The sequence below is a fragment of the Rhipicephalus microplus genome, chromosome X (genome assembly GCF_043290135.1).
Source record: "Rhipicephalus microplus isolate Deutch F79 chromosome X, USDA_Rmic, whole genome shotgun sequence".
Classification (NCBI taxonomy): Eukaryota; Metazoa; Arthropoda; class Arachnida; order Ixodida; family Ixodidae; genus Rhipicephalus; species Rhipicephalus microplus.
This window is the reverse complement of record NC_134710.1, coordinates 422,195,128-422,213,690: the sequence shown is the minus strand read 5'-3', so window position 1 is coordinate 422,213,690 and position 18,563 is coordinate 422,195,128. Positions and strand designations below refer to the sequence as shown.

Genomic DNA, 18,563 nt, shown 5'->3' with positions numbered 1-18,563 from the left:
ACACTACTTCTTCATGACTAGTGATGCTCAATGTGTTGAGAATGTAAAATTATGCACACACAGTGCAAAATCATGAAAACGCACACTGTCAGAGGACAGACGTCTCACACCTTGGCACACACCAAGCAGAATAAGCATAAATGCACACTGTCAGATGACACGGCACCCTGACATGCACCACAATTAATTTGTTCACACCTGCTGCCGTTGACCTAGCCCAATATGACAAAAATATAGAAATAGCAGCAGATCTTGCATGACACTGCAAGCAGAATGGCACTTTAAACTGTCACCCTTAATTGCATGAAGGCCTGGCATTCGCTCTGGCAATAAAACTGGACCTTTATTCTGCATCACACGCCGAATAAATATCGGAATGTGCACTGAACACGAGACGACACACGACTGCACTGGCGTATGCCAACGTGCACACACGCACTTCACGTCTGCCACCACTGACCATAACGGACATTATAAGGATGTAGAACCAGCAGCCTCTCTCACACAGATCAGGTCTTGCTGTCGCGTAGTGATGGAATCGACTTGCTGTCCTTAAGGCATGGCAATCTCACTGGCGGGTAAGCCTTTGAAGCTGATGTTTCCAAGCAGAAAACGTGGTATATCAAGAAAACTCCTTGGTGACACAATTGTAGGTAGCTCTCCAATGTTACTCGGAGGCAGATCATGTGATGCACTTTCGGGTACTCGAGATGTTATGAGATCCTGAAGATAAACCTTTGCTGCAAGCATACATACACACTTGGTCACTATATGATTTCAATGTAGGCAGCAGCTAGCCAGCACGCACTTCATTATTGTCACAAAACCACAGGACATCCAACGCCTAGCTGGTTGCTAAGGGCTAGGCAGCCAGTTCAGTACTGGCGTTTCACGAAGCTGCTTAAGCTTGTTGAGGGGTGCACAGGTCCGAGTAGTGGTAATGAGGTGACCACAAAAGCTGCATGATTGCTGTAACCGGTCGTTGCGGAAACCAGGCCTCAGCAAGACACTAACTGCAGCTGAACGGCGAGAATGACTTGTCTCGTGATGTGGCTGGGACGTCACGGGCACAAGTGTGGGAAGTGACCAGGCTCTAGAGGCTGAGCTCACTCCACTTCAGCTTTAATTGTCCGGCTGCATCTATCAACGCTTGGTCACAGCCCGTGTCACTAATACACCTGTGTCAATACTTGTGAAGACAGATATCATAACCAGCAGCAGTTTTCAGTGTAGAGTTATTCATCTGTTTGCAAAGACAAAGACTGACACAACATGGCACACGAACATAGCAACAAACATTTATTTTAACAACTTTATTCTAGAGTAACATTGACCCCCTGAAGGGATTGGCCGATCAATCTCCAGTTCTTCAGTATATTCAGAAAATATGCTAAGTGGCGATTGATTAGGTGCCTCCTTTCTTTTTTTGCTTTATCACTCCCATGTCTATCCATGTGAATTTGAAATGCACCTGAAGAATGCCCTTGTGTTGAAAAATATTCTTTAAGACAAAAAAAAAAATCAAAACAAACTCATCTGCCATGTATACAAAAATAAAGCTGCCCTACCTAATAGCGTGAAGTGTGGATAAACATTCATAACTCCAGCTGAGAAAACTTGCTCTATTGAGGTCTGCACACGCAACTGAGCAGTGATTGGAAAGGCTTAAGCAGAAATGTTTGTGACGACACTGTTGCGACAAAGTGTTTATGCTTTCTGTACCAAATTGTGCAGCAATATTCCTGAGACATTTCTTATGTTGTCCTACTTTTGTACTTTTTTAAGAAGTTTCAGGTCTGAATTGCATTAAATAAAGCCCCTACTAGCCCCGAACTGTTTATTTAACATCGTGCACCAGCCCTGCTCTCCTCTGCAGTCAGCTGTAACCAGAGGGGTTCAGTTCAGTTCAGTTTATTACCTTAAAGGCCCCTCTTTCTAGGAGGGGCATTACATAAGGGGTGGGGTTTTATTTAGGTTAACAATAAGCAGTAAGAGTTGTTTTAGCATTGAAGATGATCAATAATACGGTCTTGAAAGGCAAATAATGAGGCGATGTTGGCGATGTCCCGGGGAGGCCGTTCCAGTCCGTGGCTGCTCGAAAAATGAATGAGGCAAAAAAGCAGTAGTGCGCGAAGATGGGCGGGAAACCTGAAATGAGATGTGCGTGTTCGATGAGATATGCGTGCTGCGGCTACTATATAAGCAGGCTGATTGAGGGAAGAATGAAATAATTTGTGATAAAGCACGAGAGTTGCAGTGCGGCGGCGCAAAGAAAGGGGTGGCAGTCCAGATTTCGCTTTCAAAGATGAAATACTGATATCGTATGAGTAAGATGAGTGAATTAATCTGGCAGCACGGTTTTGTACCGCTTCTAATGCTTTGAATAAATATGCTTGATGTGGGCTCCATATGGCCGATGCGTATTCTAATTTCGGTCTGATTAAAGCTTTGTACGCAAGTAATTTTACATGTAGGGGGGGGGGGGCTAGGTGGAGATGGCGTTTGAGAAATCTAAGTGCTTTTTTCGATGCTGAAACTACATTAGCAATGTGGGTACGCCATGATAAATCAGAAGACAAGGTTATTCCAAAATATTTATAAGATGGTACTGATTCAATTGCGGTGTTAACAATGGAATACTGGAAGCGATATGAACTGTGGCGACGAAAAAAAGACACAAGTTTACTAGAAGGATTAATGGTCATTAACCATGTGTTACACCAATTAAGCACGTTGTTAAGATTGGTTTGGAGATACAGGTGATCATGCTAGTTACTGATTGTGTGATGAATGGCACAGTCGTCCGCGAACATGCGAATGCTGCAGGATACATGGTCGGGCAAGTCGTTAATATATATAAGGAAAAGAAGGGGACCAAGGACAGATCCTTGGGGAACGCCTGTTGTGACTGGGAGAGAGTTAGATAGGTGGCCGTTAACAAAGACTGACTGAGAACGGTTAGTGAGAAAATGTTCAATCCAACGAAGAATGTTAGGGTCTAGGTGCAGGTGTGAAAGCTTTAGCAAAAGGTGGCGGTGAGGAACTTTATCGAACGCTTTCGCAAAGTCTAGAAAAATTACATCAGTCTGCATGTTACGTTCTAGGTTAGTGTGCAATTCGTGAAGAAAGAGCGCTAATTGTGTTTCGCAGGAGTGACTTTTACGAAATCCGTGTTGTGGTCGATGAAAAAAATTACATGAGTCCAAGAAACTTGCGATTTGAGAGTAAATGACGTGTTACACAATTTTACAGGGCACACTGGTTAATAAAATGGGGTGGTAGCTCAAGGGTGAGTCTCTGTTACCTGATTTGTACACTGGAACGACCTTCTCCGTTTTCCAGTCATCTGGAATGATTCCTGAGGCGAGTGACTGTGAAAAAGTCAAAGGTAATTAGGCGGCACAAATTGATTTATCATTCTTCAGTAGCTTAGAATTAATTGAGTTCATACCGACTGATGATGAAAGCTTCATGTTATCAATTACGGACGCGATGCCTTCTTCGAAAAATGAGATAGTTGGCATGAATGTTTCGATGTTAGCAGATGGTGACTGTGAAGGTGCGTCAAGTTCTTGAGTAAAAACAGATGCGAATGCGGTGTTAAATATTTCCCCACATTCATGGTCTGTCACTGGTTCATGCGCGTCGTTAGTCAGTGTGATGTCGTGAGTCTGCTTTGGATTTAAAAGTTGCCAAATTTTTCTGGGGTTGCTGGTTAGTAGCTTTGGTAAGTCATTGTGATAAATTGTATGCTTGGCGTTTCGGATCTCAACTAGATATGATTTTTCCACTTTCAAGTATTTATCCCAGTCACTCCGCGTGCCACGGCGTTTGGCCGAACGGAAGAGCCGTTTCTTTTTATTTTCCAGCCGTTTTAAACGTACAGAAAACCATGGCTTATTGTGATTAGTATGAAAGGTAACCCTCGGAAAGAACATATTAGTGAGCACACTTAAGTTTTTTTTTGAATATTGACCAGTTTTCATGTACTGTGCGAGTGGGAAACACTGATTTGTACTCAGATAAAAAGGTGTTAAGGTTTTCAGTTATTGCATCGTAGTTTCCCCGGTCGTAAAGGCATATTGTTTCTGCGGATGTGTATTTTGGAGCAGAACTGAATGAAAATCGGGCATGTATGATTTTATGGTCGCTGATTTCTGGGAGATAACTGATAGATGAAAGGTTCTCAGGACTGTTAGTTAGTATTAGGTCTAGGATATTTGCTGTTTCTTACGTAACGAGTGTTGGTTCCGAGACTAACTGACTGAGGTTAAAATTTAAACATACGGCAATGAAGTGTTTAGCCTCTGCATGACATAATAATCAGGACATGCCTAGGTTATGCCATTCGATGTTCGGGTAATTGAAGTCACCAAAAAGAAGGATGCGAGCAGTGGGGTAAGTGGCAACAAGTTGCCTTAGGCTATTGTTTAGGTGCCTACAGACGTCTGGATTAGTATGCGGTGGCCTATAACAAACGCCAAGAAGTACTGTTAGGGGAGGAGCGTGACAAATGAGCCATAATGTTTCAATGTCGGTTGTGACATGCACAACGGAACATATTATACCTTGGTGAATTGCGACAAGAACACCACCCCCTTGAGTACACTTTCGGTCGCTACGATACACGCGGAATTCGGGTAAGTCAGTCAGAATTTCAGCGTCCGAAACGTTATCGTTCAGCCAAGTTTCAGTTAGTACCAGTGTATTGCTTCCGGATGACAAAACAATGTTCGATAAGAGTTCGTGCCTTGGAAGGAAACTGCAGATGTTAGTAAATATCACGGAAAATGAGAGTGGTTTGGCAAGTGCCGAGCGTTGTCGGTTTGTAGGTACATGATGGCAGGACGACTGCTATGTGATTTCTTAAACTGTGCTAGACAATTTATCGAAAATATAACGTTTTGGACCGACGTGCAGGGTTTTATACCACAAGGAGAACTTAGCAGATTTAGCCTTGGCAAATGCTATTAATTGTTTTCGTGCATGTCGAACGGAGAGCGAAAAGTCCTCTCTAATGCTAAAGTTAGTATTTTTTAATTTCCGGCCATTTGACAGGATCGAGTCTTTTGTCTTGTAACCTGCGAATTTTATGATTATGGGACGATTTCTACCGAACGAATGACGACATAGGCGATGAGCTCTTTTGAAGTCATGAGGTCCTACGGTTATTCCTAGATTATTATGGCAGAAATCGATAATTATTTTTTCGGAATCGTTCCATGTCTCGCTGTCAGTAGGGTCGGAGATGCCATAAAAGATGAGGTTATTTTGACGTGATCGATTTTCAGCGTCGTCTAGGTGGTCTTCTAACTCCTCGATCTTGCGAGACATGCTGCTTGTGTCTGCCCGCTTCTTTTCGATGTCGTTTCGGATAAGAATAAGGGCCTGGTAGTGTGCATCTAGGTCGGTCATCCGTTTGCATAAACCCGTTAATGTTCTATCAGTAGTGTTTAGCTGAGATTTGAGGCTCTGTACTTCGGTAATTACTTTGGATTGGCCTGCGGCTATTTTCAGAAGTTCTCTCAGCACGGAATCGTTCCCGCCAGGGCCAGGGTTAGTTTCCACATCTCCTGACAACATCAACAAGGAATGAATAACGGAAACACATTCGGCGGCAATGGCGAGACAGCACCGTGGGCTCGGCAACTGCACCAAGACGTAATTGCTAGTTTTTTTTGCAAACAGCGTGTAGGATTTACTAACCTGCATCGCAAAGATTAGCGGGTTAGATGGCTGCGTTGAGGTGCCGTCACAAAGCCCACGGGGCGGTTGCCGGCGGTGGGTGCGCTTTTATATGCAGCGGAGTTGTTGACGTCGATGATGATGTGGCCGTCCACAATGCTTTGGCCTCCGGTAGCCACTGCTCCCCTGGCGGCACGGTCATCCCGGGTCGGCTGTTGACGAGCGACAGGTGGTAGCATCCCGACGCCACTGCGAAGCACGGCAGTGCGCACCCTGATGGCGCACCGGCAAAGATGCGCACCGAGGTCAGCAGTAGCTGGCTGGTGATCATACGGAAGATCGTCTGCATCGCAAAAATTAGTGGGTTTGACGACTGCGTTGAGGTGCAGTCACAGAGCCCACCCTTTGAGGCGCAGTCACAGATCCCGGGTTGTGCAGTCTGCAATGTCAGACCGAAACGTTTCAAACCTTTTATATCGAGATTGTGGTTGCTATGTGCCCTGTTCTTCATTAAAAGAATTAACCACTGTCAGCACTGAAAATGACAAGGCCCTCTTCATATTTTTATATGGGGAGAAAGAGATAAAGCACCAGAAGGTGACAAAGCCTTGAATGGCGCCATAGAACGGAAATTATTGAGATACATGCAACCAGCAGCATTAATCACCGTGTAGTTACCCCGAAAACTGACAAGGCCTTGTATGAAGCAGTGTATCATCACAATGCGACAGCGCTAGCACTTTTTCGGGAGGACCGGTACACATGAGCAGTCTTCTTCTTCAAAGACGGGCTTTCTAAACAGTTCCTACAACCTAAAGTATATCTTATGCGATTCGCCGAAGAGGCTTGATATTTGCGTACACCACGCAAGTATTTCCGCTGTTTCGCTATTAAAATTCTTTGCGCTGAAGAGAATGAGCCAGTCCGCTACTAGAACCTTTTCGCCTTCGACAAAACAACGCGATCTGACGCCAAAATCAAGAAACTTCAGCGCAGCACCCAAGGAAAGATCCGTTTTGACCTTCTCAAGCATAGCCATCTTTGTTTTTTACCAGTGTCGCCAGAACACGGAGCGTTTGTTGCGGTTGCGAATTGACACATGCTGACTTATTACAATGGACGCAAGCAGAACGTGACCATCTTTAGACAGACTGCGTTGTTTTAATGGTTCTAGGTATTTCTCTCTTTCTTTGTCTATCTATATAAATAAGTGTTTGTTATATGTATTGGTTGACGAAATAAATCGTGCGTTTTAACGTCCCACATTGCGGTCTTCTTGTGTCAATTTCACTCACTCAAACAAACGTGCCGGCTGTTATCAACATTGTCACACCAACCTATGAACAAAGGTGCACTTGTAGGTAGCACAAGGTTCACGGCTAGGTAACATCCTGCCGGAAACATGAAGGACACACCCTACAGATAATAAGAAGGAATTTTTCCATAGCATGAGGAAGAGTTTCGCCTACATAAAGTAGTGTGCTACAGATCACATGAAGGGAGATAAAGAATAAAGGTTACGTGCGAAATCAGTAGGAAACATGCAAGGAATCGCATCGACATAACCGTTTTTTAATAGAGGAAATAGGTTTGGAGGCAAAAAAATAATGGTGGAAATACTAGTACTGGGACGAAGAATCACAGACGTGGTCATTTGTCCCTCGGAAAGGTCAGCCAAAGTTGCTCCTACGTTTCGATTGATGAATTGATTGATTGATATGTGGATTATGAAGTCCGGAAACCACCATTTGTCAATGAGAGACGCTGTACTGAAGGACTCCGGAAATTACGGCCATCTTCGGTTATTTAACGTGTACCCCAATTTGAGCATACAGGCCTACAGCAATTTCGCCTTTATAGAAAATGTAGCCGCCACAGCCAGGATTGAATCCGGCGACTTGCAGTCAGCAAGCGAGTAACATAGCCACCAGACCACTGCGGTGGGGTGTAGCTCCTGTAAAAACCGGAGGCTTCTACTGTAGATAACCGGGTTAACATAAACATACGCCTGGAGATGAAGAGTAGGGCGTCTCGACGCTGCTGTTTATTGCAGCGCAAAAAGAAACCTCACTTGCCACGCGCCATTCCATGTTCTTCTCTTTCTCTAGCGTGCGCATTATTCAATTTTTAACACTCCCGGCCTACGAATTGCTGTGAACGCACCTCTAAGAAACGCAAATGATAAATAGTCTTGGTTACAACTTTGTGGTCTGCTAGCTTTAACTGACATGCACGCACAATACTGCCGTTTCCCGCAATGTTCTTCAGAACACGTTCGAGTTTGCAACACAACCTTGGCACAGCATTATCGCATAATATCACTATATTGGCTTCCGTATTAGTAATGCCGACTACTGGCCTATTATGAGTGGTTCTAAGAAGTAAAAATATCCCTTTTACCAGCGGTTACGGCAGTCTTTTTGCAGCTTTTGACGCTGTATCCAAGTTTTAGTCAGCTTCGTATGGTAGCTGGGCACCACGGCTGCAGTTTGCAAGTCGGGTATGGCCGTAAATCGCTTGCCATGTAGGAAATGAACAGGTGTAAAGACTTTTCGTTTCTCTGGTTCAAGATACGAGCACATCTGCGGTCTACTATATATGATCGCTTCCATTCCCGCTAAGACCACGCCCATTTGACCATATTCTAGAAGAGATCTTCCTAGAGCTTTTCGCAAGTTGTTTTTTGACGACCTTACCATACGCTACCAAAATCTGCCCCACCATTGAGCATGGTCAGCAGAGAATTTCTAAGGCATGCTATTAACAGACAATCAATCGCCAACTTCACTTCCCCTGAAGTGGCATATGCAGCATCAAGATCACGAAAAGCATGTTTAAAGCACAGAGAATCACTGAAGGGAATCCACGGCGTGCAGCGAAACGCCTAAAGGCTTCCAAGAAACTGTCTGTCGTTGAGATTAAACAAGCTCTAGATGAACAGCGCATATTACCGCGCAAGTGGATAGTATTACTCACCGGTGAATTTCTGTGTTGGCTCAATTCTCAAGTACACTTGTCCGATAAAATCTACACCAGTAAAGTCAAATGGTTTGGGGACATTCACTCGGTCAGCAGGTAGGGCCACTACAGAAGCGGTCGCAGGCTTCACGCTTAATCGCGCGCACCAGGTACACTACCCGATCACTATTTTCACACACTCATTCATCTTCGTCACACACAAGCGCCCTCTGCGTTATGTGACGGTTCAGAGGCGATGTGGTCACGGGGAAGCAGAACTTGGTCTTGATACCCTCGTGGTACACGACATTCCAAAGGCCTGTTTGAGTTCTCAGCAATCCATCCTCCTCGGCAAAAAAAAGGGGTGCGAATTCTTCATTTTCCACGCCTTCGGTAGATCTCAACCAGCCTGAAAGGCTGCCAATTTCCGGCGGAATGGTTGCTTTTGAATATTCGACAAAGAAAAAACCTATATCATGTTTCTGAACACAGTAGGTGTCCGGTGGCGTCCCGGGGCGTTGGCTACGCCTAGTCGTTCATGCTAAAATCGTGCCACCAGCCTACGTGATCACGTGACGGCGAGCGCAGCAAGTTCACGAGTGGCCTTGGGAGAACAGTGCGTCGGGACACCGCTAGCATCTTTATAAGTCACAGCTGCAACAGAGGAAGCTGTAGTTGCTGTAGAGGGGTTCTAAAATGGACAAATGAGCTGTGATCAGGTGTAGCTCTATCTTTGACAACCTCATAAAAATATGAAATATCTGAACGACGGTAATGTAGCTAATTAGCGATATGTCCTCACCATTGTTGCAGCTTTTGTCACACATGAACAATTTACTCTGTACTAATGTGAGGACAGAGCCAGTTCAGCAAAATGCGCTGGGGCATAAAATGCAAATGTAGGGTGTAAAATACGTGGCCATAAATGTTTTGGTAAATACTCGCATATAGCGAATGTACCATAGAAGTTATTCATGCAAACGACAAGGGCGCCCCGCCGCGGTGGTCTAGTGGCTAAGGTACTCGGCTGCTGACCCGCAGGTCGCGGGTTCGATTCCCGGCTGCGGCGGCTGCATTTCCGATGGAGGCGGAAATGTTGTAGGCCCGTGTACTCAGATTTGGGTGCACGTTAAAGAACCCCAGGTGGTCAAAATTTCCGGAGCCCTCCACTACGGCGTCTCTCATAATCAAATGGTGGTTTTGGGACGTTAAACTCCACAAATGAATGAATGAAACGACAAGGGCAACATCGGCGACACTTCCATCCGCAATAGGCTTCCGATAATGCTTAACGACATGATGTGGACAATGCGGTAACGTACCTGTAACATTCGCGGCTCAATTCGTACTCCGAAGCCGACACCACAAATTGAGTACGGGCCGTAGGACAGAGTCGGCAAGTTTCCCTAGTGATGTTTGTTGTCAATTTATTAGACGTCAAAATCTAGTAAAGCCTATTTCAGCCTCAACAGCCCTGCTCGATACATCTGTGTCAGGTGTGTCATTGCAGCCGCATCCAATCAGAAAAAAAGCATAGTCCTGAATCATGCTTTCGTTCGCTGCTATTACAGTGCACCGTACTCACGCAGAAAGAAACACATGCTCGATCGGCGGCTCGAAGACCGAGTGACACATTTAGTTCACGCGAGTATGACGATATAGCTTTGATGCGTCGAAGCCTTTTGCAGTTATTTCAACAAAGCAACCATGAAAATGCTTCCCATATAATAATGCAATGCAGAATGTTACTGCGCTTCGAGGTAAAAATGCCCCGTACGCCTCCACGACTAAGTAAATAAAAACACGTAATTCCATGGCTTATTAAAACCTGGGAAAACTAGTCGTTTTTTTTGGGTAAGCGGCTCCAAAATATATCAGGTGAAGTTGCATCAAAAGCAAGTTTTCGCGTTTCAGAGCTGCAGCTGCTCTGCGACAGTTTTCGTCAACATGATGATTGATTGATACGTGGGGTTCAACGTCCCAAAACTACCATATGAATACGACAGACACCGTAGTGGAGGGCTCCGAAAATTTCGACCACCGGGGGTTTTTTAACGTGCACCCAAATCTGAGCGTTGCCGCCTCCATTGGAAATACAGCCGCCGCAGCCGGGATCCAATCCCGCGACCTGTGGTTCAGAAGCCGAGTATCTAGCCACTAGAACACCGTGGCGGGGCCAGTTTTTGTCAACAGAACACTAAAAAAAAGACCGGGCCCATTTTTCTTCTGCCTTCCCGCGCAAATAACCGTGAAAGCTTGTCCGTGCACCACTTTTTCTTCTTTTCATGGCCACAAGCGGCACACGCACCTGGGAAAATACGCCAGCAACAGCGGTAGGCACAGCGGCTTTGGCCTACCAAGCGAGCCCAAATTTAAACGCCCGACGATGGCACCTCCACATTTTCGTGAACTGTCCGGTGGAATTCGTCTACACCTTTCAGAGGCGACATGGTTTCTGTCGTTAGGTGTCCTTGAGAGGTTTGCTGCTTACGGCAAGCTGTGACGAACCTCAGTATCCAAACTGTGACGCGTAGCGCCCGCACCCAGGAACTATATATTATTTGATATATCCAAAACAGCGCGCACTAACGTCGAGGACGGATAGAGCGTAATTGTATCTACTCTAGACTCCTCCTTTAGATCATCTTGAAGAGCATTCGGATTAGTATTCTTGTGCTTAGGCCATTATTCGCTTATTGCCAACCATACTGGTCTTCTCTACCAAATCTTCTTGTCAATTAGAGATTTTACCAATATGCTTAGGCCCGCTGGGAACTCTTTCCCAGAACAATAGTTTCATTATGAAGAGTCACTGAGATAATAAACTTCTGCGAATCTGTTAAAAAAAACTGCTGCCACCTTTCATGGATGCCTTGGATCTAACCCAACATCACTGTTGAATTAGTGCAAAAATAGGAGTTAGAAGAAGTGATTTTCATTGCATCAGTTATGAACTTTGCATGTCGAGCACCCAATAAATTTCTCAGAAGCTTTAGCCATAGAAGCAAAAGCTGCTTTATGCAAAGAACTCGAGTCTTTGCCATGAGTATCTGACCTGGTGCACCATAAGGCGGTTGTGCCACAAGTAAGCAACCGCCCCATCAGCGGCCTTGCTTGTGTCCTTGAAAACATGCAGCTCCTAACCCAAGCGACTGATTAGCAAACCAAACCTGGGCACTGAAAGAGTTTTAATGTAACTATGTTGTAAATGCAAGGCAAAAAGCGGCAGCAGTGCCGGGACAGAAGCAGCAAGAGCTGGCCGGGTTTACGGGGGTCGTCGCAGCAGCAACCAGGCAGTCCTAGCTTGTGCCTCGCGCCAACGTGTCAATGTCGCTGCAGTAGTGGGCATTCCTCTTCACTACATTACAAATTTCTCTGCAACGCATATCTCATTCTTGGGCAAGTTGATTTGGAATTGCACAATTCCAATCTAGTTGTATTTGCGAAATTCTTTTAAATAGTATTTTCGCGTGGATTAGAAATGGTCCTGGAATGGTATTTTGGCGTGGATTAGAAATGGTCCTGGAAGACCGAGATGGTCGAAAAAGAGAGTGGAAGTCTGTAAGATGAACCGTTGAGTTGCCTTATCTCCTTGTAGACATTAGACATTCAAGAACAGGATCAACTTTCAAGCTTAGTCTGTCTGACCTGGTGATTCACAGTAGTCCAAATATCTTCACGTGGTACAGCTGTTTTACGCAGTTTTCTAGGTCAGTGCAGTTTTACCACTTCTGTACTTCTAATCCAGCCTTCGCGAAGATTTATGTAGCATCTTCGTATAGCTCACAGGCATCTGATGTGGTAGAAACAATGGTAACAGTCTAACTCTTGCAATTGCAACCCAACAACGTTTTGAGCTGTCCGGCGATACTTTCCTGATAAGTTATGGAGGTGAGTAAAACATCGTTGGCGCAAACTTAAAAGTAGACGACAGAAGAAACTCGGAAAAGCACACACTCGCAACGGACTTTTATTGAAACGAAGTGCATCTTACGAAACCCTCACGCATGATTACAACCACACGAGAAACCCAAACAACTATGATCACAACCTGTCAGATAGAAAAGCAAATTAGTTATAAACAATTACAGTGACGGAACAATGATACAATGTTCGCAAAATTGCGTAATATTGTTGTGAGACAATGTCCCACAAAAGCGGTTAGATCGGCGCGGAGAAAGACGACGTGATTTTGGTGTAGGGCACAGCTCTTGGCCTCCGTCTTGGCTTGCGCGTTGGTGCTGTGTAAATATATCTTCAAACACCTAGTTTCGAGTTTACCTTCAGTAACATTTTGGTGGAAGGTGCTGGGTTACAACGCACGACGGAGTTATGCAGCGGACGCCTAGTCGCTGCTTCCGAAATGTCTACCGGCAGCGGCGCTTCGTCAACTGCCGCGCCCAATGCATTAACGACGCCGACCTCCCCTGTTTTTCTCGTGGCTGTTTCACTCCGCGATCCCGGTATTTTATTGGGAACAGAAGGCGAAGACGTGGGTGAGTGGCTTAAAATCTACGAGCTCGTCAGCGAAAACCATAGGAGGGACCCAACCTTGATGCTGGCAATTGTTATCTTTTTTTTGCAAGGAACGGCCAAGACATAGTTTAATAACAACGTGGACGCGATCACGAGCTGGACTGTTCAAGACCAAGCTACGCGAGTTGTTTGTTCAATCTGCCGGCTGCAAGCAGGCCGCTAGGAAACATCTTGGCACACGTGTTCAGAAGTCCACCGCGTCTTACCTGGCGTATATACAAGATGTGCTGACCTTTGCCGTAAAATTGACCGAACCATGGCTGAAGCAGACAAGGTAGCGCACGTGCTCAAGGGCATCGCAGACGATGCATTTAACCTCCTTGTGTGCAAAGGCTGTTACACCGTGCAAGATGTTATCTTCGAGTGCCAACGCTTTCAAGAGGCTAAAAGCCATCGCATTGCCTACCACTTTTCGCGCCTTCCCAACACTGCTGCTACGTCAACTTGCGAGAATCTTCGTATAGCGACCAAGCCGAATTCACACTCCGGTGACATCACGAGAATCGTACGCTGCGAAATTGAGGCCATATCACCCGCACTCTTCAGAGCACTAGCTCCGAGTGATCCTCAGCTGACCACATCACTAATACAGACCGTTGTTCGCCAAGAACTAGACAACGCGGGTATTCACACGGTCTGTTCTGTGCACCGTCCCGACGCTGTCAGTTCATCTACCTCCAGCCACCAACAGCATTATCGCCACCCTGCTCCACGTAACCATGACTCAAATGCGTGGAGGACGCCTGGCGACAAGCCAATTTGCTTTCGATCTGAACGAGTGGGACACCTTTTCCGCCATTGCCGAAACACGTGACCCTCACCCTATCGGGCAAACTCAAGCTTCTCCAACCTCCGCTGACCAGCCCTGTTGTGACTTCCTTTATTCATTCCTCGAAGCAGAATAGCAGTGATCATCATTAGTGAGCCTCCTCACGAGGACGCCTGGCCTCGTGGCAGCGCCGGCTCACGCTTGTCTTTTTCCTTCTTCTTTAGTTCCATTAAAGCCTTTCATCTGGCACGACGTGTTTTCTTGTTTAGGGAGACATCTGATAGTTCGAGGAGCACAGCTTTGTGATCCGATATTCCGGCTGTCTTGGAAGAAATTGACCCGCTAACAAAAAAAGATCAAGGATTGCCGAAGAGCTACCTTGTACTCTGGTAAAGTCATCGACAATCTGTAATAAATCAAACGTAAAGGCAATATCTAACATTTCTTCGCCAAATGAATAATTACGGGTTTTGAGCGAGAAGGCTTTCCATTCAATATCAGGCAAAATAAAATCTCCACTCAAAATAATGTGATCACCGATCTGTACATGTTTGTCGAGGTATGTTCGCAGCTCTTCCAATACTGTAATAGTGGAGCGGGGGGGCCTGTAGATACCTCCAATGATGAATTTTGTGCTGCCATGAAAGGCCTTGCAAAAAACACCTTCAACATTAGGTATATCAGGCATTCTGTTGACGTGTAAAGAATTTTTATATATCAGAGCAACTTCTCCCCCTTTACTGCCCCGAACTTTCCGATATACGCTGTAGCCAGCTGGTGCAAATTCGCTATCGTATATGTCTTTGTGTAACCAGGTCTCGGTTAGAACAGCGATATGGAGATCATGCGTGAGCAACAAGGCCTCTAACCCTGTTATCTTATTTACAACACTTCTACAGTTCACGTTGACAACTTTCGAGCACTGAGGGTCAGCTTTGTACCGTCTGTTTTGCTTGTTTGTAATTCTAAACCTTGAATCGTTAAGTTCATCACAACCAAATAATACGCTGTTGATACTCAGTTTGTCATAGACAAGTTTTACCTTAGCACCATCCTCTTTATCTTTTACAGCGCTTTTCCACAATTTCCTTCAAATTTGCCGTACTCGGAAGGAAATGTCTTCTGAGAGCGAAAACGGAGTGTCTTTTAGCTTGTGCGCCGTAATTAGTACTGACACTTTTTCTCGGAAATCCATGAACCATATAATTACTGGGCGAGGCTTATTCTCTTGTTTCTTGCCAAGCCTATGGCACCGCTCAGTAATTTCGGCAGTTAACTTTAGTTTTTCTTGGAATACCTTATCCTTTACTCTTATTAGCAGGTTCTCGCCTGTCTCTCCTTTAACTTCGTCTAGGCCGTATAAAATGAGGTTGTTTCTACGGCTCCTATTTTCCAAGTCATCTACTTTTCTAGATAGCGACGATAATCCTTTTTTCAAAATTAGAAACTGATGTTTCAATTACGCAGACTTGGTTCCCCAACTTGTTCAACAGCAATAGCTGCTGATCCATCCGCTGTACCCTTTCAGTTAAAGTTGATATCTTACTTTCGATTACGTTCTCATTTCTGCGCATAGCTTCAATTATCCCATTTGTTTTGGCTTGACCAGCGAGGAGCGCTTCCAACATCTTCTTTTCCGTGGAACCAGGATTTGATTCAATATCGCCACACACTAACAAATTCGTTGGTAAGGAACAAATACAACTAAGTACAAACTTTATCATTGTGGGACAAGGCAACAGCACTAAAAAACGGTCATCGCTGTGGTAGCAATGCGTAGAATAATGTTTACAAACCTGTAGAACAAAGCAGAACGGATTCTTTGACATGTTGCCGTTTGTGCTGCAGCCGTGCCCACTGAAGGACGACGGTGCTTCTTCTCTTCTCATACTGGTTGTGGGCTGGACAAGTTGTGACGTAATCTGATGAGACGCTCCTCCTGTCGGCATCCATGCATACTTTTGAACGAGGAACAGGCTCGTGTTGCTGACGAGGTGATAGTCGCTTGATGATAGCCGGATACCAGCTCCTGCAATCTGATCGGCACTTGCTGGTTCTGCACTGCAGCCGGGCGGTGTGAGCGCGCTTCCAATAAGAATCGCCGTCACCTGTAGAACAAAGCAAAACGGATTCCTTAACATGTTGCCGTTTGTGCTGCAGCCATGCCCACTGAAGGACGACGGTGATCCTTCTCTTCTTATACTGGTTGTGGGCTGGACAAGATGTGACGTCATCTGATGAGACGCTCCTCCTGTCGGCATCCATGCATACTTTCGTGATTCAAATGGTTAGGCACTTGCTCAACGCTCAGCCGTCATTAATTAGTGATACCCTTTTCGCCGTTATTTGCGCCCGTTGTGTGCTAATTCTTCAGCGATACTGTGGGAAGAAGTCCTAAATTTCTTGACGCCATTCTGCAAAGGTAGTAGTGGGAAGGTTTTGTAACTAGTGAGGGTATTTAGGCACAATGAAGTTTTGATATTATTGCTTAAGTTCGGCAAACTTCGGTCCGGACTGGAAATCGAGATGCAGAACGGCCAGGTGTTTGTTCCTTTTACTCCGTACTCGGGAAGACGCAGTGAAAGGGGTTTGAACTTTATTACAACAAGGCATTACTTCGTGGTTCAAACATGTGTTTCGAAGTATTCCAAAGAATATTCGACCGTTTTAAAATCACTTACTTTGTTATCATTAATCGCTAAAGTTACGTCTGCCTCTACAAAAATCTAGGTAGTTTAACAGAATGGAGCTTTCTGGTGCAGAAGACTATATAAATTGATCCGTCACAAACGATCACTTAACATAATGTAAAGATAAAACAAAGCCACAGCCTTTCGTCAAAAGCAAATCAATGAATGCGGTAGAAACAAATGGGAAGTTCATGCGAAGAATCACAAGCAGATAAAAACGTGCCGGCCCTTCTAACGCACAAATGACACACGAGACGTACTCACATGTACCGGTGAATGCAAATAAGCACCTCAGTTGTTACTACGCTGGGTCTATAAAGTGCGCCGTTTGTGCAAGCGGAGACACCAGTTATCTTTATGTGCCCGGTAAATACAACAGCATCGTTCTGTAGAAAGCCCATTGCGTACAATTTTCTCCTCCGCGAGATAAGCGCACACACTTGTGAGTGTCCAGCCTCCACCCCCTCTCTGCGGGGTAAAGTAAGCGCGGGAGATGAGAGTAGCGCCGCAGCGTCAAAACAATCTGTTGAGGCGCGTCTGAAAATCGCACCTCTTTCGCAAACGAAGATGATGCCATGGCCATTGTAGGCCCAGTAACTACAACCGAATCGTTCCGTTGAAAGCCCAATGCATACAATTCTCTCCACCGCGAGATATGCACGCGCACGCGTGACCGTCTAACTGCTCTCTCCACTGGGCAAACTGCGCGTGGGAGCCGAGAGTGCCCGCTGCCTCGTCGTGACGAACTGGGGAGGCGCGCTCATTGCGTGATCCTTCTGGTAATGCTGAAAACACGATAGTTGCCCCAATATGGCCATCGCCAGCGGTAAGTGGTAGACCAATAGCTTGCTGTTTCAGCATTGAAGAAGGCGCTCTTTCGGGGGCTCAGTGCATAACGCCATGCACTCAAAAGTATCAGGTGAGACTTACGATTCCGTGAGACGGAATATCTGGAATAATTCATTGTGTTTTCAAGTATATAGATGCGTACGCATATACGGTGAATGAAGGCGACGGTGATGCCGATTTCGACTCCGACGGTGGCGGCAAAATCCCGCTGAGAGTGTCCATATGATTGCTATCGGAATAAAAATTATACAGCTGTACAGAACAATTTCACAGAAACTGAGATGTCCACACAATCGGGTCATATGCACTCATTTCTTTTTAACAAGGACCAGGCTTCGTGTACCTGTAAAGCCTGATTTACCTGAAAGGCTGGTCTGATCTGCTGCCGCGTCACAAAGGGAAACGTAAACTTCAGGTGCAAGCATCGCAGCTGTCAATGTTGGAGAACAAGTGCCATGGTCGAAGTGAACTTTTTCGATCACGCACTCAGCTAGCTACAAAGCACGTGCTAAAATGAAGCATCCTTCACCTCGCTGAGCTGACGAATAGTCTTACTAGTGATGCGTACCCGGAGATTGGCGCTCGCAGATAACCAATTAAAAGAAAAACTAATTCATGAGATGTCTATGTTAAGCCATATCTTGCTTTCAGGGATACTGGATGATCAGTGCTGTTAGCGGTAACTGCTGGCAGCTCTCAGGCTTTCAATAAAACAGGGTGATTTTTCGGCGATGAAACATTCTAGAGGCGCAACATTCAAAGCTTTCTAAAGAGACGCATTTTAGGAGCTCAACCGCATTTGCGAAATGGCGCAGCGTTAACAGCGGGGCTGCACACTCTGTTACCACGACGAATAAATTTTAACAATGAAGTCTGCTGAAGGGGCAGAAATTTGGCCTTGTTTTTGGGGACAAAAATCAGCCGTCTGAAAAAAAAATATTTGAAAACCTTCAAAATTTTCAGATATATCAGTAGTACAAAAGCGAAGCTCTCATTTGAGCCTGCAGTCATGTTTCTTTATAAACAAATACACGTTCTAAATGGAGTTTTCTACAAAACAGTCACGTCTCGACTAG

At 45.3% G+C, this 18,563-nt stretch overlaps 1 protein-coding gene across 2 annotated transcripts; it reads right to left on the bottom strand.

Moving 5' to 3' along the window:
* Positions 1 to 1,275: 1,275 nt before the first annotated feature.
* Positions 1,276 to 17,382, bottom strand: LOC142776530 (uncharacterized). 2 transcript variants are annotated; one of them, XR_012887611.1, is made up of 4 exons: positions 15,745 to 17,382; positions 5,707 to 6,028; positions 3,305 to 3,371; positions 1,276 to 2,148 (listed from the first exon to the last, which is right to left on the bottom strand). XR_012887611.1 is itself a non-coding variant. In XM_075880337.1 (3 exons), the coding sequence occupies exons 1-2, from the start codon at positions 16,207 to 16,209 to the stop codon at positions 5,753 to 5,755; spliced, it is 741 nt and encodes a 246-aa protein (XP_075736452.1). In that variant the 5' UTR covers positions 16,210 to 17,382; the 3' UTR covers positions 1,276 to 2,148; positions 5,707 to 5,752. The 2 variants fall into 2 exon arrangements, 1 of the variants encoding a protein (XP_075736452.1); XM_075880337.1 differs by lacking the exon at positions 3,305 to 3,371.
* Positions 17,383 to 18,563: the final 1,181 nt, after the last annotated feature.

Coding starts and splice junctions, on each gene's coding strand:
- LOC142776530 (XM_075880337.1), bottom strand. CDS start 16,209: ATGCCGACAGGAGGAGCGTCTCATCAGATGACGTCACATCTTGTCCAG. Junction 6,029..15,744: donor CGTTCTGCTTTGTTCTACAG/GTTTGTAAACAT, acceptor TTTGCGATGCAG/ACGATCTTCCGTATGATCAC.